The 15,933-nt window shown below is 40.0% G+C and overlaps 1 protein-coding gene across 1 annotated transcript in view; it reads left to right on the forward strand.

The window, feature by feature from the left end:
* The window catches only part of Saxo1 (stabilizer of axonemal microtubules 1), a 29,070-nt gene extending 14,366 nt beyond the window's left edge, over nucleotides 1–14,704 (forward strand). The window contains exons 3-4 of the mRNA XM_042692936.1: nucleotides 2,903–3,105; nucleotides 13,701–14,704. Of these exons, the coding sequence (XP_042548870.1) occupies nucleotides 2,903–3,105; nucleotides 13,701–14,704 (1,207 nt within the window). The remainder of the gene's footprint in view (nucleotides 1–2,902; nucleotides 3,106–13,700) is intronic.
* The last annotated feature ends 1,229 nt before the right edge of the window (nucleotides 14,705–15,933 follow it).

Genomic DNA, 15,933 nt, shown 5'->3' on the forward strand with positions numbered 1-15,933 from the left:
TCCCTGATAGTCCTTAGAAGTGAAGCGGGCAGAGAGACAAATAGTGCATGTTTTCTATCATATGTGGAAGCTGGATCTAAAATATAACTGGACATGAGTCCTATACAGGACTCTAGGCATTCACATACAGTCAGACTGAAGGAAGATATCCTTCGGGGAGGAATGTAAAGGTGTAACTTCTCTGAACATTTAAAATTTCTTTATGAAAAATAATATTTTGTTTTGTTTTTGTTATTGCTACTGTTATTAGTGAGGATTTTTTGTTATTGTTGTTGTTGGTGATGGTGTTTTTGCTTTGAGTATTCTTTCTTTTGGGGAGGTAAATGGGGACACAGAACCAGGCATCAGTGGCTCACACCATAATCTACTCAGGAGACTGAGATCTAAGGATTAATGTTTGAAGCCAGCTTGGGCAGGAAAGTCTGTGAGATTCTTTTTTAAATTTAAAAAAAATTTTTAATAAAAGTCCTTTTTTTTAATTGTGAAAATACCATACAGAGGGATTACAATCACGTGGGCAAGATAACAATTACATTTCTGTGAGACTCTTATCTCTAATTAACCACTCAAAACCTGGAAGTGGCAGTGTTGCTCAAGTGGTAGAGCAGAAGAGCTCAAGGACAGTGCCCTCACCCTGAGTTCAATCCCCATGGACCAACATAAAAAATAGGGGCTGCAGAAAAGAAGGGAGAAAGATGAGCAAACGCCATCATGCTATTCAGTATATACTATGTGGAAAATGGCCCATGTAACTTGTGGGCAAGATAGGAAGGAGAAACTGGGGAAAGTAAGGGAACAGGTGACATTGTTTAAAAAAAGAAATTTACTCATTACCTGACTTATGAAATGGTAACCATTTTGCAACACCTTAATAATGACAATAGTATTAGTAAAAAATAGTAAAGAAGCCTAAAAGCCTGAGTAGTCATCATACATAGGTTTATGAGTGCTTATGACTATGTGGTTTCCTGTTGCCTCAAAACCCATTTTTCTTTTTCTGGGAGTGAGAAGAACTTAACTTCCCTTATCCTTTCAGAACAAAAACTTTTAGACAAAATTTATTTTCCAGGTAAATATTTTTCAGACACCAGACATTTCCATTTATCTCTATAACATTTATCTCCCTGCCACAATTGATTCCATACTGAAGAGTCACCACAGTGAAGTATTTGTTCATTAAGAAGGTCTAAGTGTGGGGGTAACCCTCCATAAGCTTCAGTATACACTGTCTGTCATCTGCCAACTACTTTAGGTCATTTCATTTCTCTTTTTCTGATTGTCTACAAAGACAGCTCTGGGATGGGCTGCAGGCCCTATGCCTGCCACTAAGATATATTTTAAGAGCTTTCCTAGGGGTGTTGTGGGAGTTCAACTGAAGCAACTCGCATTTCCCCTTTGGGCTCTGGAGAGACTAATTCTCCTGCTTCCTAACTCCCTCCTTTCATTCCATCAAGCATTTTCAGGACCCGGTTAGGGTTTATTGACAACCTGGTGTATAATTCATGCAAGACAGGTTACAGCAGAGTGTGTGTTACCTTTGCTAGTCAAGCATGGCTTGGTAATGCTGCTCCAGATTTTGACCGGGAAGTAGGTTTTATTGGTGTTTGGGCCTAATGTTTTCCTGTCCGGAAACCTTCCCCTTGACTTGGTGAGTCTGTCTGGCGAGCACTATTTAGGGAAAATCTACTTTCCCCAGTTGGATAAATGGGTTCCAGGCTAAAACCCCATCCCCCCAAACCTGTTGTGTAAAGTAGAAGCTCTTGTCAGGGAACTGTTAGCATGAAGTGGGCAGCTGATATTGTCTCCATGGCCAGCACAGCCCAACTCAGCTGGTATGGCCAGGGTGGCTCCTGTTGATGGGCAGGTAGCACCTGGGCCTGCACTGCTTTGGTAAAAGACTGCTTTCCATTCAGAAGGCATTTTGTTTTATTTATTTACTTCTTTTCTTTTCTATTCTGTTTTCATACTCCCTGAAATAATGGGATCACTTATACTAGATAGCAAAGAGATAAGTCTTGGGGTCTATGACTTCCCTTTTATCCCTCTTCTGAGTTTTCCTTTTTTCTTTTTTAGTAGTATTAAATAGTTTTCCTTATTAAGTAGTTTTACAAAGGAGTCCTAATTCTATAAATCCAATTATAAGTACAATGCGTCTTGCTTCTTCTAGGTTTTCTGTAGGTCAAGTAGATGAAAGAGGTAAACATTAGCAGAAGCTTTTGTGAGTACAGAAAGGTGGGAGTACTTGAAAAATAGACAACAGCTCCCTAGCAAGGGGTTTAGCCAGGAGGCAGGCTGGGAGAGTGGGCACAGAAGAGGCCCCGTTTCAGTCATGCCTTATGGCTGGTGCTCAGTGTGGGAAGGCAGGGTGTGGTGCTGGGAGATGAAGATTTAGAAGTAAGGCATGCATGCACTAGATCCACAACAGCTTGTAAATCAGCACAGGGAGGCTTTATCTGAGAGATTTTTTTCTGACCTTGGGTATAAAAATGACCTGAATTTAATTTACAGACTTTAATCACTATACTATGGAAATTGAAGTAGAAGGGGCCAGAATGAAGCAGGAAGCTCAGGTAGTAGCCTGTCACGTGATCCAAGTAAGAAATGGTCAGGCTGAGCCAACAAGGAAAGAAAAACACAGGGGCTGGTGGGGAGTGGGGGGAAAGGGGTACAGTGCCTAATAAATAATAGACTCTGGGGTTATAGGGCTCTGGGTCAAGGATGGCATCTGGGTGTCTGATGTGGGTAATGGTGATGGCTTTCTTCAAAATGAGGAATAGAGGAGAAGAGCAGTTGGGAGAAGAGTAGTAGAAAACTTAGCAAATGCTCATAGAATTAGGTTGAATGGCAAATGACCTTTTTCTAAGAACAGAATCCCAATGGCACATACTTACTTTCCTTGCAGGAGAGATTTTGGGCTTCACAAAGTAGTGCCAGTGAAACTCCATCAGCCCGATCCCTTTGTTCCAAGCGAAGGAAATATGGACATGCTCACGACGTATAAACAGGACTTCAACTCCTACACTGTATCCAGGGTGGATGCCATCAAACCTCGGGACAGTAAATATCCATGTGCTGAAAAAATGGAGTCTCTGCCTACTTATAAAGGTAGGAGAACAGGGTGAGGTAAAAAGTCTTTTTAGGCAAACCAGAAAATGTATTTTATATGCACATTCCCTTAGCGTAAGGGACAGCAAACCACTTCCTGCAAATTGAATCTGGCCAGCAGTCTGTTTTTGTATGGCTAGAGAGCTAAGAATGGTTTTAAAGTTTTAAAATGTTTGAAAAAAATCAAAATCTTATTATTTCAGGATGTGTGAAAATTACATGACACTCAAAGTTCAATGTTCATGAGTGCCTTTATTGGCATAGCCATATATTCATTCATTATTATGTCAGGATGGAGACTCTTATGGCCAGCAAGGCATAGGATATGTAATATCTTGCCATTTGTAGAAATATTTACTGATCTCTTCCTTAGCTTGCTGCTCAAATCCTACAATGGGGAAGCACTTCAAATTTAATCAGTTAAATTCTACCATAGGTGATTGTTTCATCTATCCATTAAAAGAGCACTGAAATGTAATATATACATGTATATGTGTGTGCGCATGTATGTATATATATATGTATGTGTGTATATTCAAACAGAAAAGCATATGCCTCATAATTACTAAATGAATGAATTTTGACTGGACCCACATATATCAATGTCACCCAGATGAAGAAATACATTCTTACCAATTTCATTCACCCTTCCCAACCAGACTGAAATCTCTGTGCTGACTTTTTGTTTTTGTACAGTACTGGTACTAAAACCCAGGGCCTCATGTAGGCAAATGCTCTACCACTGAGCTGTGTTTCCAACCCCATTTATGTAGACTCTTAACACTTTGAATTAGTTTTTTTTTCAGTTTTGAACTTGATGCAAAATGGATTGATCTTAAAAAATATGTAGTTAGCTTGGCATTGGTGGTGCTTACCTGTAATTCTGTCTATTCAGGATCCATGGATCACAGTTTGAAGCCAGTCCTGGCAGAAAAGTCTGGGAGACTCTTACCTTCCATTAGTCAGCACAGATAAAAGTCTATGGAGATGTGACTCAAATGGTAGAGTGCTAGCCTTGAACTAAAAAGCCAGGAAAAAGCATGAGGCTCTGAATTCAAGCTTCAACACCAGCATACAAAAAAAGTATTTAATTCACATAAAACAATTGTACAAACTTATAGAGTGTGATGTGATGTTTCAATAAATGTATAGTTTAGTATAATGTTTGAGTCAGGTTATTATATCTAACAAATATTTATCTTTTTGTGTGGTGAAAACATTCAAAATCTTTTTTTCTAGTGTTTTGGAAATATGCAATGCATATTTTACTGTGTATATGTTACATACCAGGCATGGGCCTAGGAACTGGGAAGGAAGAAAATGGACCTGCTACTGACCCTGTAGTCTAGTATATCGCTAGTCCTGTGGGTTGGGCAAACAGTAGTAGTAACTCAGTAGGGCACAGCTACCAGGGAAGAGAGGACCAGGTTTGTAAGGAGTATTTTCCTGCTTTTAATGCACAATCACCTTAGGAAGATCAGCTCAAGAGTTCATACAAAATGTTGTGACTGCTAAAGGACTGTGGTAAGGGTTGCCTTTATTGAGCAAGCTACACCTTTAGACTGCATGTGGTAGTGAAGATGGGAGGCTGGAGTGAAGACAGAGTTTCCTAAAGGGGCTCTGTTTTTTTTTTTTTCTCTAGGAATTGACATAGGGCAGGGCTGGCCTGGGCCTCTTGAGCAGCTTGGCCTCATCTTTGGGATCTCCTTTCAGTTCTCTATCAAAGTCACATTCTAACATCCCTTTCCTGTGAAGTCTTCCTGTATCCCAGCCTCCTGTCCTGGCTCATTCTCTTGTTTATTCCCACCATGAAGTCCTTGGTTTTGCTGGACCTCTGGTCCATCAATGCCTTTCCCTTCTTTCCCATTATCAGCTCATGTGGCTGTTCTTCCCCAAGCAGCCTGTTCCCTGTTTTGTCATTGCTGTCCATCTCTTACCAGTATGGAAGCATACTACTTTCTGTCCTTCTGTTCCTTTCCATGTTTGTGACCCTAGAGTATGCTTTAATCTGAACATCTCTTGCCCATTTCTAAAAAAGGCACCAGGGAGTTTTTTTTTTGAAAGGGTACCTACCTAATTTGATGTCTTTTCTACTTAAGACTGGTCAAATAATCAGCTTGATTCTTAGAATAAAATCTCACGTGGCTTTGTAGGTGTGGCTCTTGTTTCCTGAGCCTTCTGCACTAGCCTCGGGACCTTCTTTTGGCCTCCTTTTTCCACAAGGCATTTAGAATGCATGATTTCTTCTGTACAGAAACCTCCAGTTTTCTCTGTGCTGTGCTTATCCTTCACAGACCTTCTCCCATGCCACGTGGGAAGGGCTAAGGCCCCCTTTCCTTCCCTTGGTTACTAACTCTCCATGTAGTTGTCTAGTTAATATTTGTCTCCTTGGCCAGACTATAAGCTCTAAGGAAAGCAGGGATCTATTACTTTCTTGTCAATACTATTCCTCACCCCATCCCAGGAAGCCACTGTGGTAGTGCTTTACAAAAAGAGTAAATAGAAGTGCAGGGTGGGATGTCATTTTCTTCTATAGAACCAGCTCTTCTTTTATTTTAATCCAGTGTTTACAGGAAGACAGGAATGGGGTACCATAGATACTAAGAAGGTGAGCCAGGGGAGTGAAACTGGAGCAAGTGCTTACTTTGAAGGGGGAGGACCACGAGGACATGACTAGCTTCAAGCTCTCATTTTGTCTGTACCATCTGTATGTTCCCACCTCCCTGGTGTAGAAGGTTTGCAGTTAGAGGCTCTTCAGAGCAGCTCCCTGCTCAGCTCAGCTCCCTGCTCAGCTCAGCTCCCTGCTCAGCTCAGCTCCCTTTTCCCTACCTTTATGGTAGATACAGGGAGAGATCTGGGAATGAAAATGGATCCTTGCTTGCTTTAAGAGTTAGTAAAGAGCCTGGCGCTGGTGGTTGGTGCCTGTAATCCTAGCTACTCAGGAGGCTGAGATCTGAGGATCGCGGTTCAAAGCCAGCCTGGGCAGGAAAGTCCGTGAGACTCTTATCTCCAATTAACTACCAGAAAACTGGAAGTGGCGCTGTGGCTCAAGTGGTAGAGCACTAGCCTTGAGCTGAAGAGCTGAGGGACAGCGTACAGGCCCAGAGTTCAATTCCCACGACCACCACCAACAACAAAAGAGTTAAAAGATGGAGTAAATATAATGGAGTGATTTCTAAAAAAAGCCTTTACTACTCTACAGCAAACTATTCATCCTCAAAAAAAAAAAAAAAAAAAAACCAAAACAAAACAAAAAAACCCGACCCATGGCTCAGGCTTTTTCATCTTGTCTATCTCTAGCTTTCATATTCCTTCCTTGTATCCATCCACTTACATCTCAAATTGCCCTCTGAAAATGACAGAGTAATATTTTATGGCTAAAATTAAACCATGGCTGATAGATCTGTAGTGTTCAAGTTAAAGAAAATCTGGTCTTATCCGCCTTTTACTTAAGCTTCATATACCTATGAATCGTTTACCTTTGAACAGAATAAATATGAAACATCACCTGGACTGCTTATGGCCAGGCATGTGTAGATGGGGAGGGTTTGGTTCTCTGTATATTCATGAGGACAAAACTTGGGGATTTTCATCTTGTGAAGTTTCAAGGGCTTTTAGATGAGAGCAGATGCTTACGTTTTATTAATTCGAGCAGTTTGTTTCTTACTTGCCAATAATATCATTGCTTCTAAAACTTAGCTTTAAATACCAAGTATTTGTCTTCCCAGTATGTATAGCGTAGGGAAAGGAACAGTAAAGGTGTCAAGTAAAGAAAGAAATGAATGAATGGTTCTGAACTATTGTTTAGAAGGTCCCTGGGTGACTGAATTTGGGAATAGATATACAGAAATCCTTACCAGTGCTACATGTTCTGGTCAAGAGCAGGAGTGAGGTTTGGGGAAAGTCTGTGACCTTCGCCCTTCCCTTTGGTCAGTCCTGAACCACTTCATGCATGCATGAAGGGCATATACCCTTGCCTAACCTGCCTGATCTTTTCTTATATCACCTGTTGGATGTCTTAACTCTTGCAAAAACTTGCTGCTTGCGTAAGTTTTCCATAGCAATCTTCACATATTGTGGTTATACTTTGATTCTCTTTACAAAGAAAAAAAAGAAATCAAAGGCCAAGATAATTAAATATGTATATTGCAAGGAGTGCTATCTATCTATCTATCTATCTATCTATCTATCTATCTATCTATCTATCTATCTATCTATCTATCTATGTTCTGTTTCCATTATAAGTTCTGTGAGAAAAAATATTTAAATGTTTCCCTTTCTACTCATGGTCAGCACCTTTACTGGGGTCCCTAAAACCACCAATAAAGTATGTTTCAGCAGCATTTGGTTGTAATTTGTGACATTTCCCAAACACTGTGCAATTGGAAAAATTGAGAGTGTAATTACTTGATGCTCAGCTTTAGGTTTAGCTAAGTTTTTTTTAAAGACCCATTATTGAATGGAATCCCTTTTAAAGAGGTTCTTGCCAATTACCCACATGACACTGTGGCCCTGAAGGGCTTTACTGGTGTGTGAATAGTTTGTCATGTGGAATTCTGAGGTTTTTCTAGGCCTTGTGGAGGTTTTCTTGTAATAAATGCTGGGTGGAGGAAGTCAGGAGGTTGAATAATAATGTGGTTTCAACTATATTGTTGGGTAGCAGAAATCACATGAGGCAACTTTGAGCTTAGGACCCTGTTTTCTTAACACTTCATCCATCACAGAAGAGGGCCAGAAAAGCCCTATTCTGCCCACCCTTAAGTATCTTGAGGCAGTATGTAGGTACCTACAGGTAGATGCCCTGATTTCAGGCAGGCCTGAAGTTTTGGGGTGTGAGACATATGGTTTATATTCAGTAAGATGGTTCCTTCTAAGGCCCTTAATGTTTTCAAGATGTTGACAGACTCATTAATGACCCTTGGAGAAAGATTAGATTTTCTTCTCTTCTTTTCTTTCTTTTTCTTTCCTTTCAATTTTCTCTGTCTCTTTTTTTTTCTTTTGAGAGAAAGCCTTAATACATTTCCCAGGCATGCTTTAAAGTTGTGATATGCCTGCCTCAGCCTCCCAAGTGTTGGAATTATAGGCATTCGCCGCCACACCCTGGAGGATTTAGACTTTCTTTGAAATATAGCCTATTTAAAATAAATAGTTGGTGGTATTACTAGCCTAAAACAAATTTGAGAGTGTGTGTAGGGATGGGAATGTCAAGGGGTCTGAAATGGCAGAAGCTTAGAAAATCCCACCCCTCCAAAAATAACAGTAAGCCTAGATAATATGGTAAAACCCAACCATTGCACAGCTCTGGAAATCAAACAGTGGTATATTACAAATTGAGAGTATGAACACAAGATATAGAAATGGAATCTTGGTTATGAATAGTGGTGATTTGTCATGGAGCTGCTTCCATCATCCCACTCTCCTCCCATTCTTTGTGGCAGTTCTGCTCAGTAAGTCTAGGCTGTGAAGGAAAGAAGCTCTTATGCTAGTGGAGTCTTAATTGATTTTAAATAAAGTACATTGCAAAGGATTTTGATTAAAAAACAACCAGCAATGATCCCAGTGAGAAAAAAATCAAAGAAGTTAACTTCAACAACTAGTTTGATGTTTGCAATACTAATTGAGGCAAGACATAGGTCATTAGAGATGTTAGACCTTTAGCAGGGAGATAGAGAATGAGATAGAGAGAGTAGGCCTTGATAAATTCATACATCTCTTGATGGTTCTGTAAAGGCTGTGCACCTGGGCAATGCTGCGCATGAGCTCAAGAGATCAGATGATCCTATCTATGTCACCTCCCTGGTAAAAATGGGAGACCTAGTACCTATGTAGAGGAGGCATGAAATTTCAGCAAAGACCTTTTGGTCTTTGACTATGTTCCTACCTTACATACAAATTCATTAGCAATTCAAATGACCACTAGGCTACATTTACACAGGGGGAAGCCTAACTTGGAAGCCTAATTAGGAAGAGAAAAATGAGCAAAACTATTAGTGTCTTAAGCTAGGCACCAGTGGCTCATGACTACTCAGGAGGCTGAGGTCTGGGATTGTGGTCTGAAGCCATCCAGGGCAGAAAAGTTCTTGAAACACTTAACTCTAACCCCTAAAAAAGCTGGATTTGGAGCTGTGGCTCAAGTGATAGAGTGCTAGTCACGAGCAAAAAGCTAAGGGACAGTACCCAGGCCTCAAGTTCAAGGATTGGTATATATGTGTGCACATACACACAATATCAGTAATAAGATTATAGAATTAGTTCATGTATTTCACTAAACAGCAAAAATAAGAACTCCCAATAGAAGAGTTAGAATTCAGAGTTGTTGAGCATATTATCTAACATATCTGTCTTTAAAAAATATGCAGCATAAATAGAAAAGAGGAAAGTGTGGTACATGTGTATGTGCTACATACTGTGTCTCTCAGAACATCCAGATGTTGGACCTATCAGACAAGTTGCAATTACAAAGATATTAAAAAGTAGCAGTAAATCATATTTAAAGCATTGAAGGAAAATATCTCAATAACTGCTCAGTAAACAGAGAATATTAATAAAGCAATATCATAAAAACTAAATGGAAACTTTAGAATTAATGCAAAACTTAATGCAAAAAAATTTAATGCATAGAAAGCACCTAAGTAAAATCTACATAAATTTAGTTTCTGTTTATGGATTAGAAGTTTCAATGCTTAAGGAAGAATTACTGAAATGATCTATAGATCATTGTAGTCTTTTTTTTTTGTTGTACATGTACCAATACTGGGGCTTGAACTCAGAGCTTTTTTAGTTCAGGGCTGTCTCTCTACCACTTGAGGCATAGCTTTACTTCTGGCTTTTTGATGCTTAATTGAAGATGAGTCTCATAGTCTTTCCTGCATGGGCTGGCTTCAAACTGTGATCCTCAGATCTCAAGCTCTTGAGTAGCTAGAATTATAGTGCCTAGAAATCATTGCATTCTATATATGAAATTCTTATAAAAAGATCAGGAGTATTTTCTAATAAAAAAAGAAAAAATTTAAAGCAATATCAAATTTTATGCATGAAATTCAAATAAACCAGAATAAATATTCTTAGAAACATAAAAGCAAACTGGAAGAGTACTTTCTGATGTTAAAACTGTACTATAAAAGTTATGCTAAAAGTCCATGAGACTCTTAGCTCCAATAAACTACTAAGAAAAAGCTGGAAGTGGTGCTGTGGTTCAAGTAGTAGAGCACTAGTCTGAGCAAAGGAAGATCAAGGACAGCACTCAAGCTCTGAGGTCAAGCTCCAGGACCAGCAAAAAAAAAAAAAAAAAATGCAGATAATAAAGAATTACCATAAATAAATGCCCTCTACTGTCCTGACATGCTCTATCTTCCCTTCTCTTGCCCTGATTTCTATAATTTCTGAACCTGTAGTAGCCATAAGGCTTTATAGATTTCCCATTGATCCACTTGTATTACTACTTATCTGCTATATTTTTTGAAGTAGAATTCATCCCACTGATAATTATATTTTGGACTCAGTCTCAAAATCATACTATATGAAAACTCTTCTTTTTTTTGTTTTTGTTTTTGTTTTTGGGTCTGGTCATGGGGCCTGAACTCAGGGCCTGGGCGCTGTCCCTCAGCTCTTCAGCTCAAGGCTAGTGCTCTACCACTTGAGCCACAGTGCCACTCCAGCTTTTTTTCTTTTCTTTTTTTTTTTTTGCTTATGTGGTGCTGGGGAATCGAACCCAGGGCCTCATGCATGCAAGGCAAGCACTCTACCACTGAGCCACCTTCCCAGCCCCTATATGAACACTCTTCTAAACCCTCTGTTTTTTTTTTGGGTCCGGTCATGGGGCCTGAACTCTGGGCCTGGGCACTGTCCTTCAGCTCTTCAGCTCAAGGCTAGCGCTCTATCACTTGAGCCACAGCGCCACTTCCGGCTTTTTTCTTTTTGCTTATGTGGTGCTGAGGAATTGAACCCAGGGCCTCATGCATGCAAGGCAAGCGCTCTACCACTGAGCCACCTTCCCACCTCTAAACCCTATGTTTTATAATTATAGACTAAACACTATTATCAAGAGCTTTGAGGAGTTGGGCATTTATAACTATTCACTATAAAATTTATAGCTATCCATCTAAAAATAAGGTAATGACTTATTAGTGTATAGTCAAACTCCAAAGAGAAGGATGAGCCCAAATGGCTAGAAATATAATAAATATAACCTGATATTAATTATTGTGGGAAGAAAATGCTCCTTCATTATATTCATATCTTTTTTTTTTTTTTTTTTTTGGGTCCGGTCGTGGGGCCTGAACTCTGGGTCTGGGCACTGTCCCTCAGCTCTTCAGCTCAAGGCTAGTGCTCTACCACTTGAGCCACAGCGCCACTTCTGGCTTTTTTCTTTTTGCTCATGTGGTTCTGAGGAATCGAACCCAGGGCCTCATGCATGCAAGGCAAGCGCTCTACCACTGAGCCACCTTCCCAGCCCTATTCATATCTTTTAAAGCAAACAATTTATGAATCATTTATTGATATATAAAATATTGCCATTAAGGAAAAATCCATATTATTAAGTGGTTCATATTATTTATACTATAAATCATTTTATAGTATAGTAGTATAGTTTTAAGACAGTGTGGTGCTGATACCAAAATGGTGCAACAATAATCCAGTAAATTGTGACTACAGGGATTAAACTTCAGGTTTATTTATTGCCAACTAATTGTTTAAAAAGTTCCTAGGCATTTCAGTGTGTGAGAAGTTATCTTGTTGAGACTTGGTTCTGGGACAATTGGATATCTGTTTGCAAAATGAGGTTCAACCTTTACACCATATGAAGAAAATAAATGGTGAAGGGCTATGGCTGTGGCTCTGGTACAGTGCTTACCCAGCATGCAAGGAACTTGGGGTTTGATGTCTAGTACTGCAGAAGTAAAGTAAAAGTATTTAAAATAAAGCATTTAAAAGGATCATAGACCTAGATATAATATCTAAAAATAAAAATACGATATAAAGGAATAGGTAAGTCCCAATAAAATAACATTTGGTGGTTTCAATACCCCACTTTCACCAAAAGATAGGTTATACAGGCCAAACAGAGATAAAGAAACTTCAGAGTTAAACTATCCCACAGATCAAATGGATTTAACAGAAATCTACAGAGTATTCCAACAGCTGCAGAATATATATTCTTTTCAGAAGCTTATGTAACTCTCAAAAATAGATCATTTTGAGTCATAAAGCAAGTCTTAACAAATACAAAACAATGAAATAGATTTTTCATCTTACAGATCATAATGGAAGGAAACCAACAGCAAGAAATATAGAAAATATACAAAGATGGAGACTGAATAATACTTTTGTATATTTTGTATATTTTTAAATTTATTTATTTTCTTTAAATAGTCATACAAAGGGATTTCAATTCAACATGTCAACTCATGAGTTTTAAACATCTTGAAAAATGTCACTCATCCCATCATTCTCCTCCCCCACCTCCATTTATCCCAATCCTGCTCATCATCTCATTTCCTAGCTCCATTTTCACATAGTACATTGAGTACCATTCATTTCTCTCTCCATTTATTCATCCCTACCTGGAACCACCCCCCACTCCCACACCTTGCAGCTTCCTGACACTGTTTTGTTAAACTATAAGTTAATTGTTCACAGGGATTATGGAATAGAAATCCACCCCTGCATATACATAGTTTAGTCAGTTCGATCATTTACATATGCATATGGCTCTGTATGTGTTTTCATATAAGTATATATTTTAGATCTAACTTCCACATATGAGAAAAATATGCACCCTTTGTCTCTCTGAGTTTATTTTACTCCACTCAATATAATTTTTCCAGGACTATGTTTCTGTAAATGACATAGTATTGTTCTTAATGGATAAATAAAATTCCATTTTCCTCCTTTCTATCTCTCTCATATACACACATTTTCTTTTTTTAACTTCGTAGTTCTCTTTTTGAAAGTCATTCTGTATATATATTTCCCACTGTTTTATTTTCCCCATTATTTTATTTTATTTTTTCTATTTAACAAAGCAGTTTGTGAATACAGTGTACCACATTATCACATGATCAATGTTAGCCCCTTTCAACATTTTCACCAATCCTTCCCAACTCACCTCTTCCCTTACTTTTCTTTTTTTGTCAGCCCTGGGGTTTAAACTTTGGGCCTGAGCACTCTTTCTGAGCTCCTTTTGCTCAAGACTAGCACTCTACCACTTGAGTCACAGTGTCACTTCTGGCTTTTTATGTGATTAATTGAAGATAAGAGTCTCACAGACTTTCCTGCTGTCAGCTGGCTTGAAACCACAATCTTCAGATCTCAGCATTTTGAGTAGCTAGGTGTGAGCCACCAGTCTTGGCTTCCCTTACTTTTCTTACTTTTGCAGTATATACATTGAATTCTTGGCTTGCATTCTCTCTCCTTCTCTCTATTCATCTCCCCCTCTTCTTAGCCTGCTCCATCCCTTGCAAGTACTGGTTTCTAAGTGCTTATTTCGTTGGGCTTTGCACTTTGTCTTTCTAAGGAATTACACTATTGGAGTTCTCCCTTTGTAAATACTTGGATTATCATTATTATCATGATCTCTTCTGCTTTAATTTCAGCTGATTATTTATCTTGGAACCAACCAAAACGAGAGCTACTTCGTCCACCACACAGCTACCGGCCAGCGTCCACCAAGTTTGATAATAGAACCACTCACCAAGATGACTACCCCACCAAGGGCTTTGTGAGTACCAAGAGCTGTAAACCTCCCCCTATACCAAATCTCTGTAACATCCCATTGGAGGATCTGACTAACTACAAGATGAACTATGTGCCCCACCCTATGGAGAAGCGCTTTGTTTATGAGCCTAAAAGGTTTAAACCCTGCGACATCCCCTTTGAGAGCCTCACTACCCACAAAGAGTATTTCCGGGGCCTGGTAGGGAAGCCTGCCAAGAGCCTGAAACCACCAGGCAGGACCGCTGGACCAGACACACCTTTTGCTAACACCACTGAATTCCAAGACAAGTACCAAGCTTGGCCAACGCCTCAAGTATTCTCCAGATCTCCCGCCAACTATGTCCCTCCTGAAGAGAAGATGGATTTTCTGACAACTGTGCAAGCCCATTACACATACCCTAAGGGTGCCCCTGCCCAGCCCTGCCGACCAGCAGCCCCGATTAAGAAGAGCTGCCGCTTCGAGGGCTCCACCACCACTAAGGATGACTACAAGCAGTGGACCAATGTTCGGGCAGAGTCAATCAGGCCCACTCACCATCTGGCCCTTCCTGCTGAACCTTTGGACTGCCTGACCACCACACGGGCCCACTATGTACCTCACCCACCTACGAATACCAAAAGCTTTAAGCCCGCCTCGTCTGGACCTCAAGTAAATATCCCTGTGGAGGGCCAGACCACCTACTCTATCAACTTTACTCCCAAGGAAATGGGCAGGTGCCTGGCTTCCTACCCTAACCCCCCTGGCTATGTCTTTGAGGAAGTGGATGCTGCGGGGCACAAGATATATAGACCGTCTTCCGTAACAGGATCTCCAAGGAACAGCCAGCTCTCCATGAGTGAGATGGAAAAACCTAAGGAGAGAGAGTTGGCAGTGTCAGCCTGACTTTGAAAAAGTATTTTAAAATTACACAATACTTTAAAAAAGATCGAAAGTTATTCATTGGACAAAAAAAGAATTCCCCAAAATGAAAAAAAAAGTTCATCGCCAATTCCAGGATATTTGAATAAAAGGAGATTCATGTGACTCAAGGAAAATGGCATCCGATCATGGGCTGATTAACTTCCCTTAACTGGCCCTCTACTGTCTCCCCTTAGCCCCCCTTCCCCCCAACCCCCCTCAGGTCCCTTACCTTACCATGTGCTCATAGACTCAAAGCTGGTTTCAGTTTTCTTTTTTGTGATCCAGATGTATTTTATTAGTTTAATCATTGTATGAATTACATAATAACGACAAATGTGAAGTGTCAAAAAATAAATTTGATTTTGGGGGGATTGAATGTACAGCTCTATATGTTCACTCTCATGTGCTCTTTGCAATCTGTGTTGCTTAGGACCCTTGAAGAAATTTCATATTAAACTCTATGTACTAGTGGAGGTTTTGAGCTCTGGCCTAGAGTGTTGTTTCAGAGATGCTTCTTGCAGCATATTTCTACTTCTTTACTGCATGACCTGTTAGTCAGAATAGCTCTCTCTGATGGGGCCCGGGTCTCTTCAGTCAGGGGTAAAAAGAGGAGAGGAAAGGGCTTTGTGGCATCTCAGAGATGGGTGGCTTGCCAGATCCCTGTACTTCTCCAAACGAGAGCAGGCTCCATTCCTGGGAGATTGGGTTGTGAGGCAGGGAGAAAGCCTTAACAACCAGGCAGTTGAGAACCGGCTCTACAGCTGTGGGCAGAAGCTCTAGGCTCTGGAACAAATTTTTTCAAGCTGTGCAGATTTCTGGGAATTTGGGCCTGCTTGGCCTACAATGACAGTAGTAACCAAATCTGTGACAAAACTTTCCATAGAGATGATCTAGCCCCTGTCCTGGAGATTTCTGTCTTGGGCCTACGGCTTACCAAATTTTATTCCAAGGTGATGTAATTTGGAGTCATTTAACTGGACAAAATTGAAGAAAGACATTTTGTTTAAGAGAGCATTTATGTGTGTGGGAGGTCAGTTGAGCTTAGTGATTGATCTGGATAAGTTTCATATAGACAGACAGAGACTGATAACCCAGCACACAGCTTAAAAGGCCACAGATTGAGACCTGGCACCTTAGCTTCTCTTTCAATTTGCAGAATCTTTAAGCATGTGTATAGTCTTAGAGAACTTGGGGATAGGATGGAGGAGATT

Source organism: Dipodomys spectabilis, unplaced genomic scaffold, assembly GCF_019054845.1.
Source record: "Dipodomys spectabilis isolate Male_0828 unplaced genomic scaffold, ASM1905484v1 ptg000158l, whole genome shotgun sequence".
Classification (NCBI taxonomy): domain Eukaryota; kingdom Metazoa; phylum Chordata; class Mammalia; order Rodentia; family Heteromyidae; genus Dipodomys; species Dipodomys spectabilis.